At 35.7% G+C, this 19826-nt stretch overlaps 1 protein-coding gene across 1 annotated transcript in view; it reads left to right on the forward strand.

The window, feature by feature from the left end:
• Nucleotides 1-19826, forward strand: part of LOC126272031 (collagen alpha-2(IV) chain) — a 233649-nt gene that overhangs the window by 130402 nt on the left and 83421 nt on the right. Inside the window, exons 11-14 of the mRNA XM_049974536.1 lie at nt 7353-7539; nt 9887-10083; nt 13625-13831; nt 19549-19717. Of these exons, the coding sequence (XP_049830493.1) occupies nt 7353-7539; nt 9887-10083; nt 13625-13831; nt 19549-19717 (760 nt within the window). The remainder of the gene's footprint in view (nt 1-7352; nt 7540-9886; nt 10084-13624; nt 13832-19548; nt 19718-19826) is intronic.

Genomic DNA, 19826 nt, shown 5'->3' on the forward strand with positions numbered 1-19826 from the left:
TCCAGATCTGTACATTTCATTTCTAAGTCATTACTTTTGTATATGGAGGAACCCGCAGAACCTTCACTGGGCCTACAGTAACTTGTAATTAGATAAAAACCTGGTGGAACATACAGTTTTGTGTCATTTTCTTTTAGCCAATGTTCATTTAATCATATCTTTCTTCTGTTATCTCTCAAAAGAATACCAAGTTTGTCAGTCTTATGTTTTAGGGACCTGATATTTAAGTTTAAAAATAATATAGAGCAGTCATTACAAGAAGGAAGATTTAGTGTGTTATGGGACAACTTGAAAGAAAACAGAATGGTTTGTGTGGGACTGGACACGAAGTTAGTTTGCGATTGGACATGAAGATAGAATATGTTGATGGGAAGGGGTCAAACACTTGATAGTGGACCTACCGTTTGTTAGCACCTTCAATAAATTTGCACAGAGCTTAGATTTTCCTAACTTTGTGATGCGAAATCCATGACCTGAAAATTCTTTTCATTGAAGAAACCTGTTTACATTGATTATTGTGATATGGTTTGTCAGTGTAGCTCTTTTCATTAAATAACTGTTCATCTCAAATGTACTGTGCAGACTATTAATTGAGTCTGCATAGTTTTTGAAATAGTTTCATTCAGTGGGCCCACAAATTCATCTTTTCTCTCATTTATGTCATTTGCTCCAGCTAGGATAATGACATAGTCATTTTTTCCTGAACTGATTTATTTAGTATGTTATGAATGATGTCTCTGAACATGGCGTTAGGCTTTACGAATGAGGATTGTTTTTGCAAAACTCACTTTATGCATTTTTTAAAATATTTTTGTTCTTAATGCACATTCTTCAGCTTCCTCTGCAAGCCTATGCAGCCTGCTTCAACAAAACAGCCAGAGAATACAGTACAGCCAGTTCTCACAAAACTTTCCTCATACATTTGTAGGGGTATTTTCAAAACTTGCTTTATACTATTTAGTTTGCCAAAGACATTAGAGATGTTCTTGGGTTTTCTTGTAATCTGTTTAATGTGTGAAAGATGGCAGAACAAGTACTTGCTGACTATGTTATGGCACTCATGGAATAATTGGTTTGTTTGTTGGTAGATGTCAGGACATATTATGTGCGCACCATCTAAGATGACAGCACAGTGGCTGATGTGAGCTCCCGTTGCCACTGCTCTGGGTGTCTATTGAGTTTGCATGATATGTATATTCTTGATGACAGCTGTTATGTGAGCTAGTTTCCAGTTGACCCAATTTTGTCACAGTTAAGTGTAAAAGACTAAACTTGGGTTAAATAGCGTACAGGGAAGGCAACAATGAATGTTAATATTACTGTGAATCAAGCACATAGTGGCTATACAAGAAGAGAAAGAAAGTAGTCAAACATCTCCATAGGACAATTGTCTTGATATTCAAAGCAAAATGCAGTGTCTGATATTGACTGCTGGCTGGCTGAAAGGAGTGACGCAAGCAACCATGAAGGGAGAGACCGTCATACAGGCAAACTCTCTTATGTTAACTTATCAGATTTCAGTGATCTATTATATTCTTCAGTATGTAAGAGCAAGCAAGATGCATTACCTCCTTCACACGTGGATATCTTGGCACCAGCTGTATATGCTGTAGATCCCACTGAAACTAATCAGTGTCTATCAAGTATGAGATAAAACTTGAAGATGGATACCAAGCAACATATGTATTATGGGATCACTTAGCCTTGATTGCTCAGCACTATCAAGAATGAGGGACTGCAATACAGGAATGAAGATGTGACTCAAGAGCAACTCAAGCCAACATAGTTGTGACCCAACAAGTGAAAGAACATATTTTGAAGCACATTTTGAAGTATAAGTGCAGAAACGTCATTACAGCAGAGGAAACATGAGTCGGTCATATTTGCCCCCAACATTACGTGTAAATATAATGTGGAAAAATTTATGCAAAGAACAAAGACAAGTAGGCACTAAAAGCAGTTCTGTGTCAAAATTTAAGACAGTATTCTATAAGAATTTGGATCTCAGCTTTGGTACCCCTCACAGTGACACCTGTTCAATATGCAAGGAGCTCAGACTGAAAACAAAGGTCACAGGAACTGAAGATCAGCAGGAAGTGTGTAAAACTAACCTACACTTGCATAAAGCCCATGCAAAGAAGTTCCACAGCATCACGAACAAATACTCTGAAGACATTGTAAAAGTTGTCTTGACATGCAACAAATCAACCTCTGCCAAAGCTCTTGACTGGAGAAGTTTTTTTACATGTTATGGATATGGTTCCCTAACCTGATTGTAGTGATAGATGACCAAAACAAGGTAGTGATAACATATTTCAATATACCTGGTTTGAAACAGAAGCTGGAAGAGGTGCAAATGAAACTACATCTGCACGACAACATTTTCTCCTACATTATTTGGAAGAGAGGATTAGATATATGATTAAGAGAGGATTGTAGCTTGAGCTTTTTTCCGACTAATGCATAGTCAGAACCAAGATTCTATAATGCTCTGTATGCTGGCAAATTTTATGAACTCACTAAAGTGTTCTCTGAACTTACCAACTATTTTCCTATAAGCAAACAGTTTCATGCCACCATATCATGTACTCAATAGAGTCAAGAAGGAGTATTAGAGGATAGAAGAGATCGTACCACCCTGTGAACACAGGAATATTCTAGCAAAGTTTGGAAAGTGCTGATGTGTGGGGATGACTGGTTTTCCTAAACTTAAAACATATTTCTAAAGAAATATCGACATACTCTCTGAAACGGTGAGGAGTATGAAGATCATGACACCTTAAGGAGAATTTATATGGATGAAGAGTCTCCTGAGGTTGTGTATGAGAGAAAAAAGAAAAATTATTTTAAAGCTTCTAATGTAGAAAACAAGCATTTAATATTCAAGTATCATGGATCTAGTTGGAGCATAAAGCAAGCTACGAAAAAGAAAACTCTTTTTCTACTCCCAGCAGTTAATAAACTATCAAAAATTTTATGCTTATGCAAAGACCATCTCAAAACATCTTCAGAACTGTATGAAATTAGATAATTGTACAAAAATCCTTCTCAACTTGCTTGTTAATTAATTAAATGTGTCTCCTGAAAAATTCTAATTTTGCTTACAGTGAGTTTTGCAAAATGGTCCTCAAATTATGTACACTTATAGTTACTTGGTAATACATCATTCAACATTTTTACACAGTTTCTGCCATGACTGTCTGATAAAAACAATACTTTGCTTATATTATGCCTTTCTTCATTACACTGGTTGCCCTAACCTTTTTTGTATTTGAGCAGATTGAGATTTATTTTCCTTTGGCCCATTAGTTTCGCAGTGAAGAGAACTTATTTTAAGATTTTTTTTATCGCAGTTGTTTATGTTACACCTTTCATTCTGTGTTAAGTGTTTTTCCAGACCTAAATTTTGTTCACTGCACATCAGTTCACCTATTTTCATCATCAATTTCATCCTGGCTGTTATACTTTTGTTGAACTTCAGCTTCACTGTCTTCTTTCTCACTTAATAATTTGATTGATCCACACTGAACTTCTTTTTCCCTATACTAGAAATAAATGCCACATACTAGTTATAAAATATTTAACACTTTCACAAGTTATGAGCACTCAGTGTAACATTTTCATCCTAGCGTCATAACTAAAGATTCTGTGTGAATTTTAATATCTCTAGTTTTCAAGATTTGGGTTTTTTAACACTACTATTTTTTAAATATTCTTTTTTTAAATATTGATGTAATGGCATTTAGATTGGTGCATAAAGGTGTGCTGTTTCTTGGCTTATGAGTACCAGTTTGAGTCCTTATAAATGCAAAGTTCTAGCGAATAGGTGAGGGAAGAAGCTTCCTTTTATCAAAATTTATTTTTGAGTGTACTGGAGCAGGTCATATGATGGTCAGCAGTACTAACACTTTTGATGTGCTCCTAATAGATTGTGTCACTTCAGTAACTTAATTTTTATATTGCATTTTTATATTTTCAGCTATTCACTTATGGAAATACATTATTTGTGTTGCTCATCTTGTTTTGAAACTGTTGCCTTCTGTCAATATTTTTCAAGTGTATTTCATACCTAATCTTCATTTTTTTTCAAAGTTAAATCACTACTAAAAGCAATAAGTGTTGTAATTAGTTTTTGTTGCTGTTAAATTTATAGGCAAATGTCAGATTTATCCAGTGCTTCCGCCATTTACATATATTAAAGTTGGTGGTTCTTAAGTTATTCACTGTTCTCTCCTTTTTATACCTTACTTATCATACCTGTTCTTGCTACAGACATGAGGAGATAATAGTTAATTCTGTAACACTCTAAAGTAAGTTTGAATTTGGTAGTATCTGCTGAGTTTTGTTAACATTATGTCAACTGTCACACCAAAACAATCACAAAGGGAGTTTAGGTATGGGGATCCAATAGTAAAGGTAATATGAAATGCACACTTATCCTACAAAAGAAGGCACTTAGGATTATGGGAAAGAAATGTGCCAGGGAGTCCTACAGAAATTTGTTTAAAAAATTTAAAATACTAACTGTTCATAACCTGTATGTATTTAAGATGATCATTATGGCAGTAAATAGTAACAAATCACTTGTAGATTGTAGATTGTATTTTATTGGTCCTGTTGTCTACATAGCAGCTTATGCATAAGACATTGGACAAGTCAAGTTATAAATATACAGGCTGAAAGTAATTTCACGGCATACATATTTAAGCTTACAATAATACACTTTACACATAAGTAAGTATTTATATAACACATTTCATAAATTTAAATATTCTTCAATGGAGTATAAGCAGTAATGCTGTAAATATGACTTTAGAGATTTTCCAAATGTATTGACCTCAGTGATAGCTTTTATGTTTCCAGGAAGTTTGTTATAAAGTTTAACTCCCATGTGAAAAGTACCTTTTTGGCACAGTGCTGTGCTGATTTGAGTCATATGTAAGTTTCTGTTTTGTCTGGTAAAGTGCTCATGTATATCACAGTTTTTTTGTAGTCTCCGGTCCTTGCTTATTACATTTAATTTAAAGAACAAAAGGGTTTCCATAATGTATACACATGGTAATGGGGGAAGACCAGATTTCTTAAACAGGGGTTTACAAGAGTCTCTAGGCTTGCACACAAGCAAGATTCTAATGGCCCTTTTTTGTAGTTTAAAAGTGCTATTAGCTGTTTTAGAGTTTCCCCAGAAGGTGACCCCATATCTAAGACGAGAATGAAAGTACGCATGATATGCATTCAATACTGTTTTCTCACTACAGCATGATTTTAATGAACAAAGAAGATAACATGTTTTGCTCAGTTCAGCATTGAGATATTCAATATGCTTATTCCATCTGATGTTACTCTGCAGCCAAAGTCCTAAGAATTTGGTTTCAGTACTGTTACCAACTGGCTCGTCATTGATAGAGACTGATGGGATAAACATGTCCTTGTTAGGAACATTGTGGAATTTTAGAGCAACGGTTTTCTTACTGTTTATTACAAGCTGATTACTCTGTGCCCAACTACTAAGTTGTTTCGTGACCGTGTTTACTGTCTGCTGTACCTGTTCGCCGCCGCCTCCTTTTAGTAGAATCGTGGTGTTATCTGCAAATATGATTGTTTTGTGTGCATCAATATTTAAGCTTAGATCATTTATGTACAGAAGAAACAGAAGGGTTCCCAATACGGATCCTTGGGGTACACCACATTTTATTTGTTTATTGTCAGATAAGTGATTAGATACAGTTTTTAGTTCAATATTTGTGTGCTTGACGCACACTGCCTGCATACAATTTGTCAGGAAGGAACTGATCCACTTGTTGAACAGACCTCGAATACCGTATCTTTCTAGCTTTGATAGCAGAATTTTATGCTCCACCATGTCAAAAGCTTTTGACACTTAATAAAGAAATACACGATCACAACACTAAAGGTAGAGAGAGATCCCACAGCATCTCTCATAGAATAACACTTTATGAGAAAAGCCTTCACTATGCAGGCATAAAAATACTCAGTTGCTTCCATCCTAATATCTCCAAATTGACCATTACAAAACTAAAAAAGAAATTAAAATTATGGCTCCTAAACAATCCTGTATATTCAATAGATGAGTTTCTAGATTTAGTACACTCATATGATGGAAGACCATATATCTAAAAATATATGAGTCTCAGATCTTAGATTGTGTCACAAATTGTAAATATTTGAATCTCAGACCTGAATACTTTGTTGCAAACTGTAAATTCCTTAATCTATGTGTTCCAATAGCAAATTGGTTTTATGTATAGTCCAAATATGTAAGATTGTTCTCTCAACTAAATTTAGATAATAATGCCATAATATGTAACTCCAGTAAGTAAGGCTCTGACTTACCCAGAAGATTGGAACAAAGAAAACTTTTTCTGTAATCAGTTGTTGTTGCATCAAAATAAATAAATAAATAAAAATAAATTGTTATTATGAACATAATGGACAATTTGGCAAAACAGGTTGAACATATGATACATAATTTAAGATTAAATATTTTTCTGTTTAACATTTTTCTGCTTCTGCTGGTCTCTCACAGAGCTTCATCCAATCTCTTTTTTTTCCTTCCATTGTAGGCCTTTTCTGTCTGCATCATCCTTCTCCTGTTCATTCCATTGTGTTTGTGGTTGTCCAATTGATCTTCTTCCATATTCTGTTCATTCCACAGCTCTTCTTGGCAGTCTTTCTTGTACACAAGATCTGCCTCAGTTACACAATTTGCAGACATTTCAAAAACTCTGCTCATCTCTATATGAATAACAGTGCCCACAGACAGCTGGAGTACAAATATTCCATCGTTGAGCGGTAAGAGGATGGTGGTGACAAGGAAGGCATCTGGCCACCCCTGCAGCCATCTTTTAATAACCATGACAACCCAGCACTGACTTGGGGCAACAGAAATGACACTGCCTTCTCTATTACACTTTTCTTTAAATGCTGATGGTATTTAATACCATTACCTCTTTATTCTGAACAACCATGAGAGATATATTTTTTTTTCAATCACAGAGACAACACCTCTTTCAAAATCATCCCTCCTTCCGTCTCCCCCCCCCCCCTCCCCACTCCCCCTCCCTCTCTCTCTCTCTATATAGAAAATTTCTTATCATCATTACTAAATTTCACAACACGTGGATGTAATATTTACTCTCACCCAACAATCTTTGAGCATAGTGTACTAACCTTTTGTTAAAATCATTTGTTTCTATTTGGTTCAAATTATATGCGAAATTGATGAATAGAAGGGGAGGGGGGTTCGAAGGAACACAGCTCCTGATGTATGGACAGTGAAAAAGTTGAGCATAGCGTTCACTTCACTCACATTTACGTTATATTCTTCTTAGGGCCCAAAAGGTATGGATGGTGCACCTGGAAGGGATGGTGAGAAAGGACAAAAAGGAGAAAGGGGTATTGCTGGTCCAAGAGGCTTCCCTGGAGACTCAAGGGATGGTATTCCAGGTCCTCCAGGTGTTGCTGGTCCTCCTGGAGAAAAAGGAAGAGATGGAAGGCCTGGTACCCCAGGACGTCCAGGTCTGTATGAACACTTTCTAGTGACTACTTCAGTGTATTTAAAAACTAATAGAAGCCTGTGATTAGTAAAACAAATTATATTGAAAATTTACACATATATCCATGTCCACATGAAACTAAGAGGTACACCTACTGACTCATTATATTTTTATTCTAACATTGGTATTTAGTTATAATTACAGCCGAGATGTAAGATGTATACTCTCTTTCTACTTTAGTTTCTCACTTTTAGCAGTCCTTCCCCTTAAATATCAGAATACTGAGAAAATCAACAGTTAAAAGATTTTTGATGACATTTTCATAAGAATGTTTTGAGAGACACAAAATCCCTTTTTAATAATGAAAAAATATATAACCATACTGGAATAGTTGTGTTTTTCACTCCTTCCCCCCATTATGTAGAAAGATTTGCTAGCTGTTACTTTTCATTCTGTGTGTAGCTATAAGTTTTGATTAATCAGACATTGCTGTGGTGAATGTAAACTTTTGTTGTAGAAAAATAGTAAAGTTAAATTTTCTGCATTTTTGTTGTTGAAGTTAATTGTGAGATGAAAAATAGATGAGACTGTTGTGGTCAAGCAATGTGCCGATCTCTCATAATTTGATAAATATTGAATGAAATACAGTGTACAGCTTTGTGTTAAAAAAGGGAATGTAAAAGTGACAGTAGTGTCACAGAACATTGAAAGTAATGTCCTTTTCTTTTATATGTTCACTTTTGTTCATTCTGATTTGGCTGCTGCGCTCAGGAGAGAGACACCATCTCAGTATGGCTGTATCTGATTAAACAATGAAATTATCATCTTTTTGAAGCTGTATGTATCATGTAAAGGTGTTGAAACTGGACTCAGCAAAATAAATAAGTGACTCTCTCTCCATATAAGGGATGCAGGGTGCAAGAAATCCAGAAGTGAACCTGATTTTTGTATGGAACAGCATAGTGATTATTCATGATTACCATCCAGGATCTGTATAAAATTTTGCACGCAGAACCTGGAATCAATATATTACATAGGGTATCAATAATTTGTAATTTATGTTTTTCTGCAAATTGAAATTGCTATCAAATGGTTCTTACATATACTGTGGAAGCACGAGATGTTTATTTAACTTGGTGCATCTTGGTGGCAAGGCCTCACACACAGTTGTTGCCACACCATGTCAGTAAATGACGACAACATAGTGGAGTTCCAGTATCTCTTCAGCAAAGAGATTAAATTTTATCCACCATATTTGAGGCACAATGGACTGCCATTCTTTCTTGGGTAAAAGTTATCAGCTGGTACATCACACTTTTTATAAAATTTTATTTACTTTCCTTTTGAAAACAGTTCCATGATTGAAATAACCACTGTGCGTCAGGATCCATCAGTGAGGCATACTAGCTGACACCTTTTACCCTAGAAAACTAGCAGTTCAGTTTGCCTCAAACATTGCAGACATATAGGAATGTATAGCCACTCTGTGAAATTTAAACCTTTTGGTCTTCAGGATTGGTGCCATTTCTTTTATGAGAGCCAAGATCACATTGTTTGCAGTTCATGTAGGATAAAGGTCCTCTACACACATATACTCTCCAACAACAACAGTGATCTACATTTGACTGTAGTGGTGTCTTCAGCAAATCTTTCACATTTATATGGTGCCCTAGATTTCCAGTTTTGTGACTTTTGATACATAAGTATTAACTTTTGATAAGGAAGTATTTGAAGCAACAAGTGGACAGAGGTTACCCTTCATCATTACTAATGTTGAAGAACTGAAGAAATCTTGTTTACATCTACATCTACACTCTGCAAACCATTGTGAGGTGCATGACAGAGGGTATATCCCATTCACCAGTTATAAGGGTTTCTTCCTGTTCCATGCAATTATGGAGCATGGGAAGAATGATTGTTTGAATGCCTTTGTTTATGCAGTAATTGTTCTAATCTTATCCTCACAATCCCTATGGGACTGATATGTATGTATAAATCCTGCTTAGTGCAGTGCAGTGTCTCCTTACTGGTGGCAGAGAGAGAGACAGAGAGAGAAAGAGAGAGAGAGAGAGAGAGAGAGAGAGAGAGGGGGGGGGGGGGGGGGACAAAGACAGAGAGAGAGAGAAAGAGAGAGAGAGAGAGTGAGAGTGAGAGATTATTTGTGCAAATAGTATAAAAAGAGCTAAAGCAGAAAATTAGTTTGATTCTTCTGCTTTTTGAATATGCATCAAGATCACTCACCATACATCTGCTGGTGGATATATGCATCTCCACATTTTTGATTATTGTTTCTTATTTTCATCCTAAAATTTCCATTACCGTTGTAACAGTAATCAGTATCTAATATTATTTTACAAATATTTGTCTAGGTTTACCTGGGCAAAAAGGAGAAATAGGTGGTCGGTGTGAATACTGTACACCTGGAGCACGAGGTGAGAAGGGAGACCGTGGAAATGATGGTATTCCTGGGCAGCCAGGACCAAGAGGGCCACCTGGAGAGAGAGGTGCACCTGGAGAGGCTGGAGCTGATGGAATACCTGGAATTGCTGGGGCACCAGGACCAGCTGTGAGTAAAGCATTTCCGCTAATCTTTTTCTTATTGCCAATATTACTATTAGTTTTGAATCGACTAACCTCCTATGAAGCAATTGGGGAAAACATAGGCAATATCAGATGGTGCTACAGCATTCATTGTCAGTTGAACCTTTCAAATACAGATGTGACTACACAAGAGAAGTATGTTTTCAAGACAAACCTTGATACTCATCTTAATAATAAATGAAAGAGGACAGAGTGGTGAAGAGAAGGAAAGAAAGTCACAGAGTTGAGAACTTCAGTAATTGCACACAGTCGTAAATAAAATCATTCCACTCATATAAACCTACAGATGATACAACATTGAAGATAACAGACTGGAGAACAAGAAACTGCTGTTCTCTGATAATGTTTTGGACCAGTAATGAGTCTTAGTACTAACATGTAGAGGATGTAGAGACTTATCTCATGAGGGCTAAGATAGATACTGCCTACAGGAAAATTAAACAGACCTTTGGAGAAAAGAGAACCACTTGTATGAATATCAAGAGCTCAGATGGAAACCCAGATCTAAGCAAAGAAGGGAAAGCAGAAAGGTGGAAGGAGTATATAGAGGGTCTATACAGGGGCGATGTTCTTGAGGACAATGTTATGGAAATGGAAGAGGATGTAGATTAAGATGAAATGGTAGATATGATACTGCGTGAAGAGTTTGACAGAGCACTGAAAGACCTAAGTTGAAACAAGGCCCGGGGAGTAGACAACATTCCATTGGAACTACTGATGGCCTTGGGGGAGCCAGTCCTGACAAAACTCTACCATCTGGTGAGCAAGATGTATGAGACAGGTGAAATACCCTCAGACCTCAAGAAGAATATAATAATTACAATCCCAAAGAAAGCAGGTGTTCACAGATGTGAAAATTCCTGAACTATCAGTTTAATAAGTCACAGCTGCAAAATACTAACATAATTCTTTACAGATGAATGGAAAAACTGGTAGAAGCTGACCACGGGGAAGATCAGTTTGGATTCCATAGAAATGTTGGAACACGTGAGGCAATACTGACCCTACGACTTGTTGTTGTTGCTGTGGTCTTCATACCTGAGACTGGTTTGATGCAGCTCTCCATGCTACCCTATCCTGTGCAAGCTTCTTCATCTCCCAGTACTTACTGCAACCCACCACCTTCTGAATCTGCTTAGTGTATTCATCTCTTGGTCTCCCTCTACGATTTTTACCCTCCATGCTGCCCTCCAATGCTAAATTTGTGATCCCTTGATGCCTCAGAACATGTCCTACTAACCGGTCCCTTATTTTTGTCAAGTTGTGCCACATACTCCTCTTCTCCCCAATTCTATTCAATACTTCATCATTAATCTTAGAAGAAAGATTAAGGAAAGGCGCACCTATGTTTCTAGCATTTGTACACCTAGAGAAAGCTTTTGACAATGTTTACTGGAATACTCTCTTTCAAATTCTGAAGGTGGCTGGGATAAAATACAGGGAGTGAAAGGCTATTTACAATTTTTACAGAAACCAGATGGAAGTTATGAGAGTCAAGGGACATGAAAGAGAAGCAGTGGTTGGGAAGAGAGTGAGACAGAGTTGTAGCCTCTCCCCAATGGTGTTCAATCTGTATATTGAGCAAGCAGTGAAGGAAACAAAAGAAAAATTCAGAATAGGTATTAAAATCCATGGAGAAGAAATAAAAACTTTGAGGTTCACCAATGACATTGTAATTCTGTCGTAGACTGCAAAGGACTTGCAAGAGCAGTTGAACAGAATGGACAGTGTCTTGAAAGGAGGATATAAGAAAAACATCAAAAAAAAGCAAAACGAGGATAATGGAATGTAATCAAATTAAGTCAGATGATGCTGAGGGAATTAGATTAGGAAATGAGACACTTAAAGTAGTAAAGGAGTTCTGCTATTTGGGGAGCAAAATAACTGATGATGGTCAAAGTAGAGAGGATATAAAATGTCGACAGGCAATGGTAAGGAAAGCGTTTCTGAAGAAGAGAAATTTGTTAACATCAAGTATAGATTTAAGTGTCAGGAAGTTGTTTCTGAAAGTATTCGTATGGAGTGTAGCCATGTATGGAAGTGAAACATGTTTAGACAAGAAGAGAATAGAAGCTTTTGAAATGTGGTACTGCAGAAGAATGTTGAAGATTAGATGGGTAGATCACATAACTAATGAGGAGGTATTGAATAGAATTGGGGAGAAGAAGAGTTTGTGACACAACTTAACTATAAGAAGGGATCAGTTGGTAGGACATGTTCTGAGGCATCAAGGGATCACCAATTTAGTACTGGAGGGCAGCGTGGAGGGTAAAAATCGTAGAAGGAGACCAAGAAATGTATACACTGAGCAGATTCAGAAGGATGTAGGCTGCAGTAGGTCCTGGGATGAAGAAGCTTGCACAGGATAGAGTAGCATGGAGAGCTGCATCAAACCAGTCTCAGAACTGAAGACCACAACAGCAACAGTACTAACATGAGCATACCATTGAATTAATACATATGTTGTTGTTATAAATTTTAAATAGGAAAGAAAGAAGAAAAATCACCCATGTATTGAGTGAAACAGTTAGTGATAAGGAAGATGTGGTGCAAATAGGTGCTGCCTTGTCTGTATCTTGGAATCTTAGAAGTAGGTGTTTCCAAAATGTAAAGTGTAAGTTAGTGATTTTCCCATTCTATTCATTGCATTTCTGTTATATCACTATGATTGTTGTATGTATTGTATTTCATTGGTATTTGGTGAAGAGCATCTCTGCTATTTCTAATAGTGTACTTTGTTGGTGTTAAAGATATTGCTTTGATACAGATTCTGATATAGTGGCAACGTTTTTTGTCCCATTTGAGTAATGCTGTCTTGATGTCACTGTGATAGAAAATTGCACCATAATCCAATTGAAGTTGCGCCGACAACAGATGAAGACTGGGCATTACATAAGGATCTGCACCCTATCAAGAACCCATGGAGACAGTTTTTTCATTTGGTCTCAGATGTCTGACGTGGGCATACCATATCATTCATGAGTCTTCTATTAGTTCTTCGAATTGTAAAGCTACTCCACATGTGTCTGAGTGAACAACATTATTAGTGTTTTACAATATGATATTGTCTGTCCATTTTTTATCAGCCAACTGCCAATTAATTTAGAGTAACATGATCTAGGTAGGTATTTTGGTGATACATGGTAGTTGAATATTGACATGTATTATCTGTGTATTATAACAGTTCAACAGTCAGGGGTAGGGAACTTTCAATATAGATAGTAAATTTTGCGTACAGGGTTAGGTTTAGGATTGTTCCTTGAGAAAGGGATATTGACATTCTGTGTGGGGCCACCATCTTATTCCTCAATCAACCATGTGCCCAACAGGTGTAAAGCAGAATATAGATACCTTTCACAAAGGTCATAGGCACCTGAGACATAAAAGAAGATTGCGCTAATGTGTGGTGACATACTGCCCATTTACAGAAGTGATTTCAATTTTATTTAATCTGTGTTTAAAGTAATTATATGATAATTAAATGTCTTATTATGAACTTTCCTTAGGGTTTGGCAGGGCAACCAGGACAACCAGGAATCCAAGGGCAGAAAGGTGATTCAGTAATTTTATCAGCGAATTTAGTCAGAGGTCCTCCAGGATTGCCTGGTGACCGTGGAGATAAAGGCAGAGAAGGTCCCAAAGGCAATTTAGGTCCACCTGGAAGACAGGGACGAACAGGAATACCTGGCTTGCCTGGCGCGAAAGGAGACAAAGTGAGTTGTAATTTAGATACTGAACAAATTGTGAGCATTGCAGTCACTTAATTAACTATTTCATAATTTTGTCCCTTATAGGGATCTCTAACTGATTAACATGATATTTCAGTATTGCAGATCTCCAAAAGAACAGAGGATAATTGTAGGTAATGTTGTTAATACTGATGGCATTTGCATTTATTTTGTGGTGTTGTATTACATCCTTGAGCATAAAAAGAATTCAGCATAAAAAGAATTTCACTAATTTAATTGTATACATATTTCATAGATATTTGTTTAAAATGTGGTGAACTTATGACTTCATATCACAAGAATATCTTCTCAACATATAAAGATAAAAACATGTTTACTTTCACTCCAGAAAGTGACATGTTGTAGTTGTATTTATGTAGTATCCTGAATGGGACGGAATTTTTTATGCTTTCTTCTATCCAAGTGTTATTGTATCTGATGGTTTGTTTTTTCATAAACTAGTTATTATCAGTTACAATTTTGAGTTTATTTCTATTCTATATAATTTCCTTTCTAATTCCTATTTCTTGAAGGTATGTTTCAGTTTCCAGCAGCTATTTTCTCTTAGCTACTAGAGAGTAAGATTGAGAATTATTTTGGGCTGCCTAGAATTGTCATTCTGAAATTGGAAACATACAGTTTCAGTCAGCTTTTCCTAAAAGTGTTGGATATTGCTTAGGATGTTATGTAGCTCATGGTATTCTGTTTTCGCACAGAGTCCGCATGCGCAGACTGTACTGAAAAAAAAAAAATAATAATTTCATCATTTTTGTAATCAAAGTTTCTGATCCTTATAATTCTCCTGCCTCAGGTACAGTGTTGTAATATCTTACCTTCACATTAAGGAACATTGAATTTTGATTGTGCCTGTTCCAAGTGATTCTACAGACTTCTCTACCTCACATGCTAATTAACGATATGAGAGAAAGAGTGTTGATTTAATACCAAAATTTTTAGATATTTTGTCTGACAATCAAACTTTAGGAGTGGTGTTGATTAACATTTGTTGGTTACTTCTCTGAAGTTCATGTGTCTGTGTGTCCTTCTAATATCTCAAGACATACATCTCTGACTGTTAAAGCCAGCTAATGTGATCACCATCTGTCTGCCGTTACAGGTTTTTAGAATGATTTTTAATATTCATAATTTGTTCTGCACAAGGTCTTCCTTTTCCATGTCTTTCCTGATATTTTTCCAGTTAGAAGATCAGTCACTTGAGTAATATTTCTGAGACAATTTTATAAGAAAATTCTGATATAGAGATCACTCTATAGTTATAACTCTTTGTTTTCCCCATTTCTTTTGGGTGGGCAGAGTAATCTTCAGAGATTTCTTAAGTGATTGCAGATATTTGTAAGAATTGCATGACATTTCTGGGTGAATTTCCGCATTGTATTTTCATTGTTTTAGCAATTATACTACTTTCTGCTGCAGCAAGAGTGCCGGTGCCCCTACCTGGGGGCAAGGGGAGGCAGCCTCCCTCCCCCCCACCCCCTTTCCATAGCTCTCAGGGAAAGGAAAAAAATGTAGTGCAGTCTGATGTTTTTATTTCTAGAAAATGATTTAAAAGTTAGTATTATGCAGGTTTTTAACGGGTCAACACTGCAACTTTTTAATGGCTACTTATATGTTGCCATTTGTCTTCCAAAATCACAAAATATTAAAAGTACCCCATACCCCGAGGCTTAGCCCCCCAACCCATAAACTATTGTATGGATGCTTATATTGACAGATACCTGATTTTTAATATCATTCTATCTTTTCAATTATAGAATTATCATTGGATGATCAAAATTTTGAAAGTCTTTGAAATATGTAGCTAAAAATTTATATTTTCGCCTTATGTGTTTCCAACACTACACCAGAAGTTTTAAAGCAGAGATTGGTGGTCAAATAATTTGCGAACTCTTCTTTAATGTTCTATAGAGATTCAATGTATTATTTCATTTGAAATCCCATTTAATTTTTGCCAGTGAGTTTTGTTCACAGTGAGAGCATTTTGCAAGTGATGATCTTTCAAGTTTGTTTTCAAATTTTGGTGAATTGATGCCACTGTTGTTTGGGTTCTTGGTCATTCCAGTCCTTTATTCTCACTTCTACAGCCTCACTATAGATGTCATTCCACTATTTACATTTTTATTTGCTTAGAGAGAGACCAATATCCTGAGAGAATTCCAAAAGGATTGCTATGTTCCTGTTGGGCTTAAGTTTAATTAATACCTTATAATTTGAATCGGTCTGTTATTTCTGTACTTTTGCATTCATAATTTATTTTTCATTATTCTTGGACATAGCCCCCTGGCTTATTTGAGTTCTCCTAAGTAATGATTTGGGGATCTCCAGTTGTTTTCAGTAAATGTCCTGAGATACGGGTTGAAATTAATTTTTGATTGACGGGTACTATAATCTGATTAATCTTTTTTCCACATCTGTTGACATATTTGTGAGCAGCATATACTCAGGAAGCAGACATGAATGACTTTTTCTTTCAGTCTGCACATTAATGCCTCTTGTCAAAATGTTTTCATGATGTACGTATTTGGTCATACATTTTATAGTAGTTCCCCAAAGTCCTCTGTGTTTTAGAGGTCTTTTTAATTCCAATTATTTGCTGGTGTATGTGTTGATTAGTGAGTAATCTTATGTTCTGACTTGATTCATAAAACTGAAGTACTTTCAGAAGATAGTATAAACTTCAGCACTGAACTGATAATATTTTTTCTAACTGCATATGTGGTGCTGAAGTGCAGTTACTTGGTAGGAATTTGGATCACTAGTTTGCCTTTGAAGTTCATTTAGGTTCCAGATACCACATGATTTTCATTACTGTGTGTTGTTTCTTGAAATTTTCAAACAGAGATCTCAAAAATGGTTTGTTTATCAGTTTTCCAGAGCATATTGATGTTTCTTGTATAAATATAATGTATTAATTTAGATGAAGAGATTTGGTAAGTTCTGATACATTTCTGCTTGATCTCAGTCCTCCAGAATCCAGTGCTCAAGATAAAGGGGCAGCTAGTTTCCAAAACAGGAACAGTTACAGTTAGAGCTCAGATGAAAAGCACACAAATTTAAAAATCTAATTAAATCTTAATGTGACTTAATTATACAATGACACAATTAGAGTTTGTAATGTTACTAACTTAGACATACTGATGCTGCTCCTTGATAATGCTGAATTTCTGATGTCTTGTTTGCTGAAACTGGTTTGATTTGTAACCTAATAGGGATATGATATTGTTGATTTGAGCTTGAGATTACTTCTCATTTATTATTTCCAAAACTCATAATGATGATGATCAGCTTCTTCTATTAGCTATTTTTATGGTTGAAATAAAATGGTTTACAAACTGTATAAATTAACTCTGTTTAGTGACCATTTCTTTAGTACATATTTCCATAGTGAAGTTGTCACTCATGTCATAAAAAATGGTAACTCCCCACAAAACACCACTTAATAGAAAACTGATACTCATAAATAGTGGTCAGTTTGTGTCACTGAATTTTTTCTAAAACATTTACCCAGAAAAGTGATGTGAGTGACTACAGACAGACTGTTCAAATAGGTTCATAAAATATTTACACTGATTAATTGTGAGAATCAGATCTGCATATATTAGTGATGTCGACATACAAATGTTGATTCAGTGAGTGCCACCCATAAATTTTTACATTCTGATGAAAAATGGTAATTGTGGGCTGCAGAAGTAACTGATGATACATTGGGAGTTGTAGAGGGATAACCCCTGTTCTTCTTTCAGCACTTTCTTAGCACTACCAAGGCAACATATTATCAGCTACTGTCTGGAATATTACAGCATTCTTCACATCTTAGGGAGTATCACTTATTTTCCGCCCTCTCTGTGTATATGAAGTATTATGAATTACAAATACAGTGTGATATAAAAACTCAGCAATGACCAAGAGTAATCCCCAGACTTAAATATCAATTAATTTTAGAGTACAACAAAATCATCTGATCAGATTGTATGCCAGGAACAAGAATTACAAATACACATGATATAAAAATTCAGCAATGATCAAAAGTAATCCCCAAACTTAAATATCAATTAATTGTAGAGTACAACAAAATCATCTGAACAGATCATATGCGAGGAACAAATTAAAGGTTTCCAAGATTTGATGTGTTGATGTAATGATTTTATTTGTCACTCTGAATGGTATAAAAATGGCATTCTTGGCTATAAAGTTGCAAGTAGATTGAATGTCTGACAGTTCTCATCTTCAGGAGGCAAAATTATATGTACTGTCAACAGACACATATAAAAGTAGAATATCTCACAATAGATGATTTCCTCTCAACTTGTGTTCAGAGTGATCTGCTCCTACTTCCTAGCCTTCTCCATCCTATCCCTCTTTCCTTTCTGAGGAAAAAACTAACAGCTCTGAAATGTTGGATGGTTTTTTTTAACTTTTGTATATGTCTATCAGCAGTATGTAGAATTTCACTTCCGGAAGATAAGAAAATACTGGCCAGTGATTCTATCTACTTGTAATTTCATATTCTTTTCAGTTCATTTTTTTTCTCTCATACAGTTAATCACATTTTTGATTATAATGTAGTTTCAAGATTCTGAAACTTTAATCATTTATTTGCCTCAAGATTAATTGTTCAAATGGTTCAAATGGCTCTGAGCACTATGGGACTTAACATCTATGGTCATCAGTCCCCTAGTACTTAGAACTACTTAAACCTAACTAACCTAAGGACAGCACACAACACCCAGTCATCACGAGGCAGAGAAGATTAATTGTATACACCACATATTTTATCCGTTTCTGGTCAGTTTACTATAGTGCAGGTTTGTTTTTGTTCTGCAATGTATATCATCATCAGTTTGTTCTTTGCCCATATATACATTAATCAAGTTAATAATAATAAAAATAATAATAATAACAATGAAGTTATTGTACTTTGCTACATTTCAAGTCTAGCCCTTAGCAAACAAGTCATTAGCATTGAGTGCTTTGCTCTTTTGTTCTTCTTCTCAGTATTTGACAGCTTACTTCAGTATTTTACCACAGGCTGTCACTGACACCCAACAGTCACTAACATGTAAATCTAAAGTTATATAATAAACTGCCATAATCTGTCAAAAAACCTCACTATCTTTAAATTTAAGGAGGTATTAGACACATGGCTCAAAAATAAAGCATACTACTCAATTGAAGAATATCTTGGAAGTAATTTGGAATGAATGCGTAAACAATGAAATTATGTAACTATCATTAACTAAATGTGTAAACTGTATAATTAATTGTCTGGTTAGTAAAAAGTTTATGTATTTATGTATTTGTAAAATGATTATGTGAGCAATATGTACAAATTACTAACTACTAAAAAGACATATTTATATGTATGCATAATGTATAATGTAAAAATTAGTAACAACTATACTTTTATGAAATTTGTAAAATGTATTTTGATGAAGCCAGTTGTACGGTAAACATGCTGAACAGCTAATAAATAAACATATGAAACAACAACAACGGCTTATATGGTAAAGGTTAGTGCAGTGTGAAACCAGTGTCATGTGTAGTACAACAAGAGAACACAGATTTTTTGAAAGATTTTCTGAAAAAGTAGCACTAGTTCTTTTTAAAGTATGTCTGCTGTGTATAATTCAATAGCTTTCTTCTGGAAATACTCTTCAGTCACACATGAATGCTTTCATATACAGGGCGAACAAGGGTTTCCAGGTAATGATGGCATCCCAGGAGCAGCTGGGTTGCCAGGAGTAAAAGGAGAAGCTGGTCTAAGTGTCAAGGGTGAACCTGGCATTCCTGGTAGACCAGGAGCAAAGGGTGACAAAGGTCAGCCTGGTCTAATTGGACGCAAAGGAGAAGCAGGTATGAATAACTGAAAAAGAAAGTTCTCACATACACCCATACACCTGAACTTTCTTCTCTGTTTATGTGCTACCCTAAGCAACACTAATGCCTAGATGCCTCAGTAGAT

Source organism: Schistocerca gregaria, chromosome 5 (genome assembly GCF_023897955.1).
Source record: "Schistocerca gregaria isolate iqSchGreg1 chromosome 5, iqSchGreg1.2, whole genome shotgun sequence".
Lineage (NCBI taxonomy): Eukaryota > Metazoa > Arthropoda > Insecta > Orthoptera > Acrididae > Schistocerca > Schistocerca gregaria.